The sequence below is a fragment of the Quercus lobata genome, chromosome 4 (genome assembly GCF_001633185.2).
Source record: "Quercus lobata isolate SW786 chromosome 4, ValleyOak3.0 Primary Assembly, whole genome shotgun sequence".
Lineage (NCBI taxonomy): Eukaryota > Viridiplantae > Streptophyta > Magnoliopsida > Fagales > Fagaceae > Quercus > Quercus lobata.
This window is the reverse complement of record NC_044907.1, coordinates 84,948,229-84,963,371: the sequence shown is the minus strand read 5'-3', so window position 1 is coordinate 84,963,371 and position 15,143 is coordinate 84,948,229. Positions and strand designations below refer to the sequence as shown.

General features: G+C 31.4%; 1 protein-coding gene across 1 annotated transcript in view; it reads left to right on the top strand.

Annotated features, from left to right (window-relative positions):
• Positions 1–352: 352 nt before the first annotated feature.
• LOC115986013 overlaps positions 353–15,143 on the top strand; it is a 28,249-nt gene continuing 13,458 nt past the window's right edge. Inside the window, exons 1-4 of the mRNA XM_031108883.1 lie at positions 353–1,026; positions 1,129–1,616; positions 1,719–1,899; positions 2,001–2,238. Of these exons, the coding sequence (XP_030964743.1) occupies positions 353–1,026; positions 1,129–1,616; positions 1,719–1,899; positions 2,001–2,238 (1,581 nt within the window). The remainder of the gene's footprint in view (positions 1,027–1,128; positions 1,617–1,718; positions 1,900–2,000; positions 2,239–15,143) is intronic.

The following is a 15,143-nucleotide window of genomic DNA, read 5'->3' as shown; positions in this document are numbered from 1 at the left end:
TAGCTGGGATTCCGAGTGATGTTGAAGCATGCAAAAAAGTATCTGAAGATGTAAAATGGCAAATGAAACAATTGATTGAAGATTTAAAGAAAATAAACAGAAAAAAAGAAGAATAAATAGAGAAATTGCAAATCCCTATGATGTAGAGGAGGAGGAGGAGGATGATCATCATCATGATGAAGGTAATAATGATAATGAGAGAGGGGGTTCAAAGAGTCATTCATCAGTTAGTAATTATAACACTAAGGGGAAAGAAAAAGTTGGAGAAAAGTCAAACATTAAATCCTATTTTGCTCCAAGAACAAAACCTGGTTCTCAACCATCCATAAGGTCTTCTTTGGCCTCAAAGCAAATGGTTGAGAAGGCAAGAATGAATTTTGCAAGATGGTGGTACCATGCTAATATACCTTTCAATGCCGCTCACTCTGTGTATTATCAAGAAGCTTTAGATAGTGTAGCAGCTATTGGGCCTGGTTTTAAGGGACCTTCTTATCATGACTTGAGGGGGCCTTTATTACAAAAACATGTGGGTGAAATGAATGATTATCTCTTAGATGTGAAAAATGATTGGAAAGTTTATGGGTGTTCAATTATGTCAGATGGGTGGACAAATCAAAAGAGAGCTCCAATCATTAATTTTTTAGTGTATTGTCCTAGAGGTACCATGTTTCTTAAATCCCTTGATGTGTCAGGCCTAACAAAGGATGCAGATACATTGTTTAAGTTGTTTGATAATGGGCCTGAGAACGTTGTGCAGTTCATTACAGATAATGATGCTTCTTACAAGTCTGCAGGAAAGAAGCTAATGCAGAAATATGGGACATTCTATTGGTCTCTTTGTGCAGCCCATTGCATTGATTTAATGTTGGAAAATTTTTCTGATAAAAGATATTTTCCTATCATTTATGAAACCATTCAAAAGGCTCAAAAGATTACCAAATTCATATACAACCATGGCAAGATTTTAGCTTTGATGAGAAGCGACTTCACTAATGGTAGGGATTTGATTCGTCCAGCCATCACAAGGTTTGCAACTAAGTTTTTAAGTCTTCAATGCTTGACTAAGTTCAAGAAAGAACTTAGGCAAATGTTTACTTGTGATCAATAGGTCGAATCTCGATATGCTAGGGATGTCATGGGAAAGGAGGTGGCTGCAATTGTTTTGGAAGATAGAGAGTTTTGGTTACAATGTCAACAAATAGTGAAGATTAGTGAGCCTTTGGTTAGAGTACTACGTCTTGTAGATGGGGATGAAAAACCATCAATGGGATACTTGTATGAGGCAATGGATAAAGCAAAGGAGAATATAAAAGCAAGGTTGAAGAATAAAATTTCTGCATATATACCATTTACTAGTGTCATTGATGCTAGATGGGATAAACAACTCCATAGTCCATTGCATGCAGTAGGTTGTTATCTTAACCCTGGAATCTTCTTTAGGCCGTCATTTAAGAAGCAAAAAGATGTTACAAAAGGCCTACTTAGTACCATTACAAGGCTGGTTTCTGATCCTGATGAGCAAGATATTCTTAGTTCTCAAATTGAATTATACAAAAAGTCTTTAGGTGACTTTGGAATGCCTATGGCAATCCGCCAACGTGAAAAACTAAGTCCAAGTATGCTATATGTATCTATACATATATATATATATACACATTTCATTTGAAAGTTTGTTATTTGCTTTGTACTAAATTAATAATTTCTTTTATTTTTGGAAGTTGCTTGGTGGGAGCAATTTGGAAATGACACTCCGGAATTACAAAAGTTTGCAATTCGAGTGCTAAGTCAGTGTTGTAGTGCAACTGGTTGTGAAAGAGCTTGGAGCACATTTGAGTTTGTCCATTCCAAGAGGAGAAATAGGCTTGAGCATAAACGTTTGAATGACTTGGTGTATGTTCGGTATAATTTGTTGTTACGAGAAAGTTATGTTTTTAAATATATTCAATTTTTATTTTGAATGATTAGAAAATGTCACCAATGTATGATATTGATTTTGGTAGGAACATTAGAAGGACAAAGGATTACTTGGATCCTATAAGCCTTGATAATATTGAGGAATCTGAATTTTTGTTACTAAGTGAGGAAGATGTGAATTGGGATAGCATTGAAGAACCATTAGCAACAATGACTTTAGAAGATAATGATGATGATGATGATGTTGTTGTTCTTGATGAGGAAGATGGTGAAAATGATGTTGTGTTGACAGATGCTAATACTCATGTGTATTATGGTCCTGATGTAAATCCTTTTGAAGGATGGGAGTAGATCTTGTGTAATTTGTGTTTATTTATGTGTAATGAACAATCCTATGTAATTTGTGTTTATTTGTTTTCTTTGTGTGTAATGAACAATTTTATGTATGTGTTTTTTTTTTTAATTAAGTTAAAGTTTCAAACAATGAATTATTTGTTCTTAATTGAAGTAATGTTTTATGATAAACATGAATTTTTGAGGTATTGTTTTATGGTAAATAGAGATTTTGTGTATGTATGTGTGTATGTGTGTGTGTATATATATATATATATATATATATATTAAATATATAAAATAGCGGTAAACTCGAAACGGTACACTGGTATTGACCGGTATCCGAAATATACCGTACCGGTGGCCAAACCGATACGGCCTCCAGTACGGTATTGACAACCTTGATAATAGCTTAATTTTGCATATTTATATTATTATTATTAGGAAGCATTATCATACTATTTTGAGTTAATTCATGCATTTTATATTTGGCTTTGGAATAATGCTGAATAATCAATTTTGTGCTTAATTGAATTTTAAATGTGCGAATTTTTCTTTGTAGAAGAATGAAATTAAATATATGAATTTGTGCTAAGAAGAAAGTTAATGGACTTTACCTTTACAAGGGCCATGATGAAGTCAAAAAATGACAACCCAATTAAATTCAAGTCCAATTGAAGTAAAAAATCAAAGGAAATTTGCACTAAATTTAAGTCCAATTCGGATTAGAATTTCAACCTACACACCAATTAGTATTTGGGGCATAACTTTTAGGTCAGATGTCCAATCAAGATTATTCAAGTTGGGCTGGAATGTTTTACAATTTTATAGTTTACCAAAAGTACAAATTTTGACGTTAAATGGGCTGAAAACGTCAATTAAGTGAAGTCTAAAAACCTGAGATTTTCTCCTAATGAGAATTCAACTTCTAATAGGATTTCTTAACCTATTCAAAGGCTTTTCAGGGCAAAATTCAGAGGGGAGCTGCTATAGAACATAATTTAGGTCTTCTTAAAATTTCTTTATAGTTTTTAGAGTTTTTTTTTTTTTTTTTGTGTGTGTGTGTGTGTGTGTGTGTGTGTGTGTGTGTGTGTGTGTGTGTGTGTGTTATGGCTTGCTAGAAACCTTGCTAAGGCAAGGGGTGAAACTCTACTGTTTATTGTTATGTTCTTAACAATTATTTTATGATTATAATGCTTATGTTATTATGTTTTTGATTGATTTACATATCTAGAAAAGTATTTAGTCCTATATAATTCTTTGATTTATCGTAGACTCCAAGCAAGTTAAATATTTAGTATTCCCTGCGAACTAATTCACTAGTTTTGTTTTGTTTAAATCCAATCAATTTCATGAAACTAACTTGGACAATTAATTCTTGAGTTCTTATTGTTAAATCATCCGACTAAGATCATCCTTCATATGAATTTTAGTTAAGCTATAAAATAAACATTGTTAAGATTACCAATATATGTGTTATGCGTGGATCCCTAAACCTTAACACCTTAATACATTATTATTTTCTCTCAATTTAAATTACCTTTACTAAACTATCAAAAATCTCTTCAATTAAACTTTATTGTTTAAGTTTTATTCTCTTTTGGTTTTCTAATTAATTCCTTTTTTCCTTGTAAATTCTATCTCAAATTTATCGAATTAGTGCTTCGCGACAATTCTACACTTGGGAGCATTATTTAAGTTGCAGCAATTGGTTGCTTATATCGAAGTACAATAGGTTTCAGAAATAATTCATACCAACTATCCACAAAAGTACATATGATACAATTATATGTATATTATAGGGTATAATATTTGTCATTATTTTATCAATTTATATTAAATACAGTTACCTCCATTGCAGAAAGTTTCACAAATACCGAAATAATGTATACATGTGTATAAAATTTTGAACTAGTAGCATAGAAAAATATTGTTGGAGTACTAAAACATTGAAGTGTTTCAATTGTTTTTAAGTCTTGTTTTCCCATTCCTTCTTTCCCTTTCTCTTGTGTATTTTGTCTATATTATCTCCCAAAAAAAAAAAAAAAGGCATTTTGGCTGTTTTCAAAATTTTACTAAGGTTGTGGGGTCTGATCATGATATTCAAAAGGTTGGAGGACCTTTGTGAAATTTTCAAGAGAGGGGTTAGTTTCAATTTTAAAAATTTTTGGGGTAAACTTTTTTTTTTCCCGAAAAATCTGCAGTTCAAAAATGTAATTTGAAAAGACTGTGGCGGTCAACATATTAATTTGGAATATTTTTTAGTTAAAATGTGATTCTCGAAAAGCTTTGGGGCATTTTTCTGTCTTGGGCTTGACAAATTTTATTAAAGAAGGCTTTTCATTGGGCTTGGTTAAATTGTGTGGGTGAATTTTGGGATGGACTAGATTTGATGGATTTGGATCCTTTTATTTGTGGGTTTTTGTTATGTTCAGATTGGGCTTTTGAGAGAGTGATACATATTGTATTTCGGATTGGGCATAAGTGAAGGTACAAACTGATTTGTTGGGCAATTTTGAGCGAGTGATTGCTGAACTCAGGTTGGGCCTAATAATGTTTAATATAGGCTTGACTGTTCAGCTGAGGGCCCAATGTGAGTTAAGTCTGAGATTTATTCATTTCGAACTGGGCTTTTAAAGAGGGGTTAGAGAAAAAAGAAGCCTGGTGGGTTTGGATTGGGCTTAGCACAGACAGACCCACATAGTCACCCTAAGAGCATTTCCATCAAAGATTTCAAAAAATTTAGCATTTAGTATCTCAAAAACCTACTTTATCTGTTTTAACAACTCATTTTACAATATAACCAACATCAAAGGTTTTTCATTTTTTTCCACTTCATTATTATTATTATTATTATTATTTTTAATTCTCAATCTCATCTCTTCCACTCCACACAACCCACAGTCATAGCAACCACCACCCACAATCACAGTCGCCGTTGCCGCTACCACCACCACCCAACCACCAAAATCACAAACAAAAACAAACTAGTATAAACCTAGCAAACCTGCAGTCACCACTAGCCACCATCACCCACCCACCTACCACCACCATACACCCCAACCCAAAATCAACCCACCACTAGCCACCACCACTACAAAACAACCACCAAATCACAAAACCTAGCCATCAAACAACCAATCACAATACAATTACCAAAACCCAGCCATCACAAATCATGAATTACAAAACAACCATCAAAACCCATCCATTACAAATCACCAATCACAAAACAAAAACCCAGCCACCAAATCACAAAACAACCACCATCACAAACATAAAATCCAGCCATCACAAAATTTCACCCACCACCAAATCCGATCTACCACCAAACTATGACCCATGACCCAGACCCACCGTGACCAGGTGACCTATAGTGACCACCGAAGCACTGTAACTCACACCCATGGGAAACCGATGAGAGAGTGAGTGACAAGCAAGAGAGGGCAAGGGCGAGAGGGTTAGAGAGAGAGGAGAAATAGAAAGAACTAATGGGAAAGAAAGAAAAAAGACAGAGAAGAGAGAAACCGGTGAAAGAGTGAAGAAAATGAGAAAGAAGAGAGAGAAAAGAAAGTCTGGAGAAAGAAGAAAAAGAGAGAATACGAAGAGAGAGAAAAGATATTTTAATTGAAAACATATTAAAAAATTATTATTTTTATAAGATTTGAGCTATAGAAGACTGTTATAGATAGCAGTCCATTGTAGCTCAACTTCTAAAATTTTTCATAATAACACCTTTGTTGTAGTGTTTTTTTTTTTTGGAGTGAGATTCAATAAGATAGCATTTTTAGCTTTTAACATCTTTAATGGGAATGCTCTAAGATTGGCATCTGCGAAAGTATGTGATTGAGATGGGATCAAATTATTTTCTTGTATATCTAAAGTTTATATTAAGGATAATAGGATGCACAAAACCACAAAAGTCAAATTCCTAGTATGATGAAAATAAAATAGGGAATGGGTATTGATGATGTAGAAAATCATCAGTCAAACTCCTCATCAATACAAATGGACGAAGGCATTGGATTCATCTAGAGACAAACCTGCAATAAGATATGAAATAGAGCAAAAGAAATATACCGGTGTGGCGTGTGCTAAAGGCACTTTGATGATTAAGTTAGAATGAAATTCAGTTGAAGTATATCACAAAAGAATTCAATTTGTGAATAGTTTTTGGGATGGAAATTGTTTACCTTTCTCCCTTTTGTTTGTGTTGTTTTTATTACCCTTGTTTTCATTGTTTGAATGAATATTTGCATTTATGGGATATGGAGCCATTGGTATTAATGGTTGGTTTTTATTGTTTGCTAATGGTTATTCGTCCGTTGGTGCTCATACATTACTCCTTAGTTGTCTTAGGCATGGAATGTCTTTTATGGCTTTGTCTGTCATTGATGTCCATATGTTACGCCTTGCATTGAATATCATTTAATTATTCCATCGAGAGACTATTATAATTTTGTTTAATAGTTCTTATGTGATAAAATGGAAATAGAGTTTGGATAAATTGCTCATTAACTTCTCCCAAAATGCAAAATAATGTTAGCTTTCATATGAAACCATCAAGATTCATTTTCATGTTTTCTAATAAAAATTATACATTTTTCATTCTTTAATTGTGATGTGTTTTGATGCATATGTCACTCTATTATAATGTATTACAAAATATTTTGGCATATGTAATAATTGAAAGTAAAATACAATGTGTTTCCTTGCCAATATATATATACCATCATCATCATCATCATCATCATCGCATTAACTATGCAACTTACCAGTTATAAATACATTTTTCAATTACCAAAACATACAAAGTCTCTTCCTCTTCTCCAACCTTTCCCTTACCTCAACACTTATGTATTGTATAAACTTTTTTCTCTTCTCCTAAATATTTTTTATATTTATATATGTTCTCTTTTAATCTGTCTTAAAACCAATAAGTATAGTATTTGTAATGAAATTTTTTTTAATTATCACTACATATATTGCGATATCTTTTAATCTCTCTATTAATTATCACCAAAATTTAGAAATTGTGTTTGACTTCATTTTGTTAGGTTCTTTTTTAATGATCATTGGTTTATATGCTGTGAGTTGGGCTAAATCTATAGACCTAGGAGAGATCAAACAAGATATAGTCACTACATGAATATTTTAGAAAACAAGAGTATTAATATATACAAAAACAAATATGGACATATATAAACAATTATACTGTGAAAACGTTCGCTTTCCCCTCCCCCTTTTATGTTATTTATTGATTGACTAAGATCAACTACACATTTAGATTCCTTAGTTATTCACATTTTTTAAATTGTATGGAAAAGAAAAATAGAAATCAGTATATGTTTTGGGGGAAAATTTTTTTGTAATGGTTGATTATCATATATGTTTAGTGATTATCAAAATAGAAACTATTATAATTTTTTTTAATAGTTCTTATGTGATAAAATGGAAACAAAGTTTGGATAAATTGCTCATTAACTTCTCCAAAAATGCAAAATAATGTTAGCTTTCATATGAAACCATCAAGATTCATTTTCATGTTTTCTAATAAAAATTATACATTTTCCATTTTTTAATTGTGTTGTGTTTTGAAGCATATTTCACTCTATTATAATGAATTACAAAACATTTTGGCATATATAATAAATGAAAGTAAAATACAACATGTTTCCTTGCCTATATATATATATATATATATATATACAAAAAATCAAGATATAGACTTCTTTACTTACATAAAATTTATTATATATATTACAATGTAATCACATTATTGTGAGATGAGTTTGAGACTCTTATAAGTTTCTACTATTATTCTCATTTTTTTACTTAACAAAAATAATATGGCAAAAAAATTATCTTGCGCATTACGTGGGTCTGTGACTAGTTTAAAATAAAAGATTGGTCAGGATGAGTTTAAATCCTAAGGTTCAATTCCATAGGATTATCATCACTAGTTTACGTAGTTAATATTTCAAAAAGAAGAATTGAAATTTCATTTATGGAATCTAATTGCTCAGCTAACTTAGGTGGAATTAACCTAACAACTCGTTTAGTTCACGAAAATAAGGGATACCATGTTTGTTTTGTTTGTTTGTTTGTATAAACAAAACATTACATAAGATTTACTCAAAAAAAAAAAAAAAAAAAAAAAACCTTACATTAGAATTCTAGCACTTCATTTGTGAGTTCATAAAGGAAATCTATACATATTAATAGCCAAAGTTTATAGAAAATCTAATTAGATTTTAATTGGATTCTCAATTTTGTGTCACGTGTTTTATTTAATTTTTAAATTTGTGCCAACTGCCAAGTGAATTATTGAGTGTAAAAATCAAAGAGTCCAAATCTAATTACACACTGTTTGTTTTGTTGAAAAACCTTATGTAAAGATAGTTTCCATATTTTTCAGTGTTTGGTAACATAAAAAAAAAGTCAAAGGAAAACTATTTTTAGTCAACATAAAAATTATTGCTTATTTTTAGAAATTGTTTTCCACTAATCTTTTTTGGAAAACAACTCTATCTCACAACAAGCTAAATAGGGGAATTTAAAATCAATTAAATTCTATATCATATATGTGTGTGTGTGTGTGTGTGTGTGTGTGCGCGTGTGTGTGTGTGCGCAAGTGCGTGCATGTGTGTGTGTGTACACACATAATGAGAAACCTGTTAAGTTTGTTTAGACCCTAGTACACTCAAATTGTTTAACCTAATTAATTAACCAAGTAGTTACTTAGATTTATTATTCAAATCTAGGTTAAACACAAACAATCATATCACTTAATGTGGAAAAGTAAAGAAGACAAGCAATATGGTGACCTAGGAAAACCAACAAAACTGTCTAATTTCAAGGTAAAAAAAACTGGTGAGGATTTAACCTAAACTATCCTCAAGGCAACAAATTCACTAAAATAGAACAGAATTTTTACAATAGATTTTTCCTTAAATCTAAAGCTATCTCTTGTAGTACTTACTCATGCGACCACCACAGTTTCAAATCCATGCCAATGGTAAAGCCATTTGATGACCGAGGGTGGCCTTATCCCCCGCAAAATTTTCAAAAAAACAAAATTAGAAAAAAAAAATTGTGGAAATATCCTAAATAATTTTAAAAATTTTAAACCTTATCATTTTGGCCCCTTATACCCGATAATATACATATTAAAGAAAGTCTAAAAATAAACATAATTTTCATTTAAATAAAATACAATCCATAAATATATATGTCAACAAATTACAATAATTAAATTTTCAACATTTTTAAAATGAACACATAGGTATTTTAATAGTTACCTTAACAAATAAAAGGGAAAAAAAAATTCTAATTTTCATCCCAACACATCTAGGGCTTACTTATACCACAACAGTAGAAAAATTGAAAAGTTTGAAGTTCTATTGATGAGCCACACCACCAAGTCCCCCATACAGTTGCAAAATTTTTTTGCCTCACACAGGTGTCTCTCTCTCTTGCTCTCTTTGTCTCCGTTGGTGACTTGACGTTTGCCTTCTTCTTCTTCTTCTTTGTTTTTTTTTTTTTTTCCTTTTCAATTCTTTCCTTTCCCTCCCACTATAAAAAGTAAAAGTTTTGTAGTTTGTGACTAAACTAGACAAGAAAGAGTGAAAGATTTAAACTTTTGTGAGCCCTTCATCCCCTGACTATGTAGTGCTCTGTGCCCCTAGCTGACCCCTTGTTTTTAACTATTTTCCAAGTACTTTGCATTTGATTTCTTTTGATTTTTTTTTACTTTACTTTTCATTTGCTTTCTTTTTTATATTCCTTATAATATATTATTTATTATTATAATAATCAATACATTATATACTAAATGGCATTATAAATTATAAATGTACTTGATTAGTTGATTAAAGGCGAAAAGCACATTTTAGTCCCTACATTTTCAAACGATTCCCATTTTAGTCCCTACATTTTATTTTTATCACTTAGTCCCTATCCTGAAAAGTGTTTCCCATTTCGGTCCTTACCGTTACTCATTTAACAAAAATATCCTACGTGGCAAACGGTCCAACAGTAAATGCTAACGTGTCTATTAAAATAATATTAAAAAAGCCACATCGGATAAAAATAATATTAAAAAAATGCCACATCAGCAATTTAATTTTGAAAAAAGCCACATCAGATAAAAATAATATAAAAATTTCTAACCTAATTATTTAAAAAAAAAAAAGAAATTAGTTAAATTAATTTTTTTTCCTTTTTTTTTTGGAAGAACATGAAGAGCGTGCCAGGAGCATGTTTCCCATTCCTCTTTCTCTATTCACAATTCTCTATCTCTCCCTCTATATCTCTCTTCTATGTTTCCCATTCCTCTTTCTCTATTCACAGCATATTTTGCTCATCTATCTCTTCTCATCTGACTAAGTTTTGGTTGGATCGAATCGGTGGTTGCTGGGTTTTAGTGGTGGCGTTTCGGTGGTAGGTTTCGATTGAGGAGTTGAACCGGTGGCCAGCTTTAGTGGTGGGTTTTTTTCAGTGTTTGCTGGATCCATTTGGTGGTGGGTTTCGGTGCTTGCTAGGTCTCTTTGGTGGCTGGGTTTTGTGATGGTCTTTTTGGTAGTTGGGTTTTGTTGGTAGTCAGGTTTTGGTGGTGGCTGGGTTCTGTTCAGAGTGGTGGTGGTCGTGCCTTTGGGTATTGTTTGGGTGTTTGGTGATTTTTTGTTAAGGTGTTTGGTGAGTTAGGTATTGGATTTGGGTTTGAATTGCTCGACAGTGGGTGGTTTGATTTCTGGGTTTGTGGTGTATGTTGATTTATGGGTTTGTGGGTTTGTGGTGTATGTTGTCTGAATCCAAATCGAATACTCATTTGGAGAAGATTTCGAATCCAAAGTGGAATCAGGTGTACGTTTTCTCTAAGATCTTATTCAGGCTTTGCTGGGTTTGGTTGTGCATGGAGGCTGAAAATCTGGGTTTGAGTTTTGTGTTTTTTGTGTTTGGTCTCAAAGCATAAGAAAATCTTGTTGAATGTTTGTGTTTTGTAAATTTTTATGGGCATATCTTTTTATTTTGTAAATTTGAGTGATTTTGTGGTTTTGGTTGCTAAGAAAATGCAGGAAAAGAAAAGTAAATTTTTAATTTTTAATTTTCTGGGCAAGCTTAGTTGGGGAAGAAAAATGAAGAACACATTCTTCAGGTTTTTCCAAAAGAAAAAAGGAAAAAAAAATTAATTTAACTAATTTCTTTTCTTTTTTTAAAAAATAATTAAGTTAGAAATTTTTATATTATTTTTATCTAATGTGGCTTTTTTCAAAAATTAAATTGCTGACGTAGCATTTTTTAATATTCTTTTTCTCTGACGTTGCTTTTTTAATATTATTTTAATAAAAACGTCAGCATTTACTGTTGGACCGTTTGCCACGTAGAGTATTTCTGTTAAATGAGTAACCGCAAGGACCAAAACGGGAAATGTTTTTCAGGATAGGGACTAAAAACGGTAAAAATAAAATGTAGGGACTAAAATGGGAATCGCCTAAAAATGTAGGGACTAAAATGTGCTTTTCGCCTTGATTAAAATATATAGTATATACTACTTTATTAACATTTCATAGTTGATTGAAGATATTAAATCGTTTTGTCAATCTTGTTCATGATTGTTTAATTTTAATTAAATACACTTTTGTTTATAGCACATGTTGAGTTATGAAGTATTGTACTTTACTATTTTACATTTCACACACACACACAAAATTATATATGGCCCCTCCCAAAGATAAATTCCTAGCTCTGCCATTGATCCAGGAGCTCTTCTATCTAAATTTGTAGCCAAAAAACACCCACGTTTGTAACTCTGAAATCCCACTAAAAAATTTAAAGGCGAAAAGCACATTTTAGTCCCTACATTTTTAGGCGATTCCTGTTTTAGTCCCTAAATTTTATTTTTACCATTTTTAGTTCCTATCCTGAAAAATGCTTTTTTATTTTGGTCCCTACCGTTACATCAGAAACGGAAATTGCATAGCTGGCAAACGGCATGCACTGTTGACCTTACGTGGCCATTAAAATAATAATAAAAAATGCCACGTCAGCATTTAAATTAAAAAAATTAATTTATTAATTTTAACTAAATAAAAAAAAATTAAAAGCAGAATTAAAAACTAAAAATCATATGAATTGAGATTTAAGTGTGTCTTAAATAAGAACAACGAGAACACAAACTCAAATCCAAGAACACAAACCCAGAAATTAAAAAAACAAACAAAAAAAAGAAGAAGGTATTTTTCACTATTTATCCACCTGACACTTCTTTTGTTAACTAAAACTAGAACCGGATAATAAAAAAACTCTCCTTCCCCGAAAACTCATCTCTTAAAAACGTTAGTCCCCAAAAACCATCTCCCCTAACACTATTGAAAAAACAATCATTAGCGTTAAAGAAAAACCCAAACTGAAAAACCCTTTTGAACCCATAGCTAACGCATCAATTTCTGGGTTTGGATTGTCGAATCCGTAGATCTCAGTCTCTCTATCCTTCCTCATTCTCAGATCGGAGCTTAGATTTTTTTATTTTATTTATTTGTTTTTTTTTTTGTGGAGAACCAAACGGTCCTCACTCTCAGATCGGCATGGAGCTTAGATCAGTGTGGATTGTGAGATATCTCCATTGAGTGAAATGGAAAACAAATTAGTAAGTTGTGGTTTGGGTAAGTGATTGTTCTGATTTGGTATTTGTTGGGTGGTGGATTTCTAGGTTAGTCTGAGCGTGACCGGAGCTGGGTGTGTGCTGTGATGTGTGCGTGGGTTTGGATCGGTGGGTTTCTCAGTGGGTTTCTAGGTTGATCTGGGCATGACCGAAACTAGGTGTGTGCTGTGATGTGTGTGTGGGTTTGGATCGACGGAGATCGGAGTGGGTTTGAACTAATGCTTTGATGGGTTTTTTTTTTTTTTTTTTTTTTTTTTTTTTTTTTTTTTAATTTCTGGGTTTGTGTTCTTAGATTTGAGCTTGTGTTCTTGTTGTTCTTGTTCAAGACATACTTAGATCTTATTCATATAATTTTTAGTTTTAAATTATGTTTTTTAATTTTTTTATTTAGTTAAAATTAATAAATTAATTTTTTCAATTTAAATGTTGAGGCATTTTTTATTATTATTTTAATGTCCACGTCAGGCTAACAGTGCATGCCGTTTGCCAGCTATGCAATTTCCGTTACATCAGTAACGGCAGGGACCAAAATAAAAAGCGTTTTTCAAGATAGGGACTAAAAACGGTAAAAATAAAATTTAGGGACTAAAATGGGAATCGCCTGAAAATGTAGGGACTAAAATGTGCTTTTTGCCAAATTTAAATCATTAGCTATGTATGATCTTATTGTAATAACTTCAGATATATCGATTCTAATTATGTGTAGATGGAATTCCAGTAGTGACTTTAAAAAGAGAGGCCATAGTACATTTTAGATCTTAAAAGAGCACCTACAAAAGTCATCATAAAACGTGTCTTAGGGTTTCCTTTAAATACTATGTGAAATACATCTGAAACCCTAATCACTCAATGGGCTTAACTGGTTGTTGGGCCAAAATTAAATTCTGTAGATCCGTGTCTCGATTGGTCAAACTTGGTATGTTTCGAATTCTTGAACCTACAGCTTTCTTTTTCTTGTATTCATACTTGCAGCACCTTGAGCATTGTCTAATCATACCTATAGACTTATGAATCTATATCTAAAAAAGTTTGTGCTCACGATTTGCTAATTGTTCTAAACTTTTAGAACCTAACAAAACAATTATATATTTTAAAAATGTATAGTTTAAAAAAAAAGTGTAAGTTAATGCCATGCATATTTGAACATCTTTTAGAAAAAAAAAAATGTATAATTTGAATCGTATAATTACAATTGTTTTTAATTGTAGCTGTGCATATGCACGAGCAATACACTAGTTTAAATAATAAAAAAGAAATGAATTGAATAGAATTAGATAATCTTATTTGGATTTTTTTAAGTTAATGATGAAAAGAAATAGAATGTAAGTGACTTTATCGGAATAAGTGTTTGAAGAAATGGTACGAAATTACATTATAATAGTATTACTATTATACTCCTATTTCAAAGAATAATGCTAGCGTCACATAAAATAACACAATTTGTGCTACAACTCACCCATGTGGAGTTGTGAGTGGTAGAAATGTGTCTCCATATAGACCCCCATCACACTTCTATCACTTACAACTCGCCATGTGGGCAAGTTGTGCCATTTTATTTAGCACCAGTTTTACACCATTGGAAGCATATTCATCCAAATTTTAGAGAAATTAAAATTTAAAATTTTAAGGGAAAAGAAATGAATAACTGATCTTGCTTACCCATTTCATTCATTCCCGTTTAAACACTCAAATAACATAATTATATTTCAATTTTCTCCATAAAACTCCCAAACAATGAAATAAAATAAATATTTTAATATAATTCTTTTTCATTTGAAGAACTTATAAAGTAAGTGCAATTGGTGTCCAAACAATTTAAAATGCGGAACATGTATTGATGTAATCCTTGTCGACAACATTTTTGTTATAACCTATAAGCATTCATATATATATATGTATATTAATAGCCAAAGCTTAGAAAAAATCCAATTAGATTTTAATTAGATTCTCAAATTTACGTCATGTGTCTCATTTAATTTTTAATTTTGTGCCAAATGAATTATTGAATGTAAAAATCGAACAGTCCAAATCCAATTAGATTTCAATTGGAGTTTAATTTTTCACTACGTGTCCATCTATTTTTTAAATTTTTGTGGGAAGCTAATTATTTAGTGCAAAAAACTGAAAAGTCTAAATCCAATTAAATTCTAAATCATATATATATATATATATATATATATATATAATGAGAAACCATTACATATTTTAAAAACATATAGCTTAAAAAAAATGT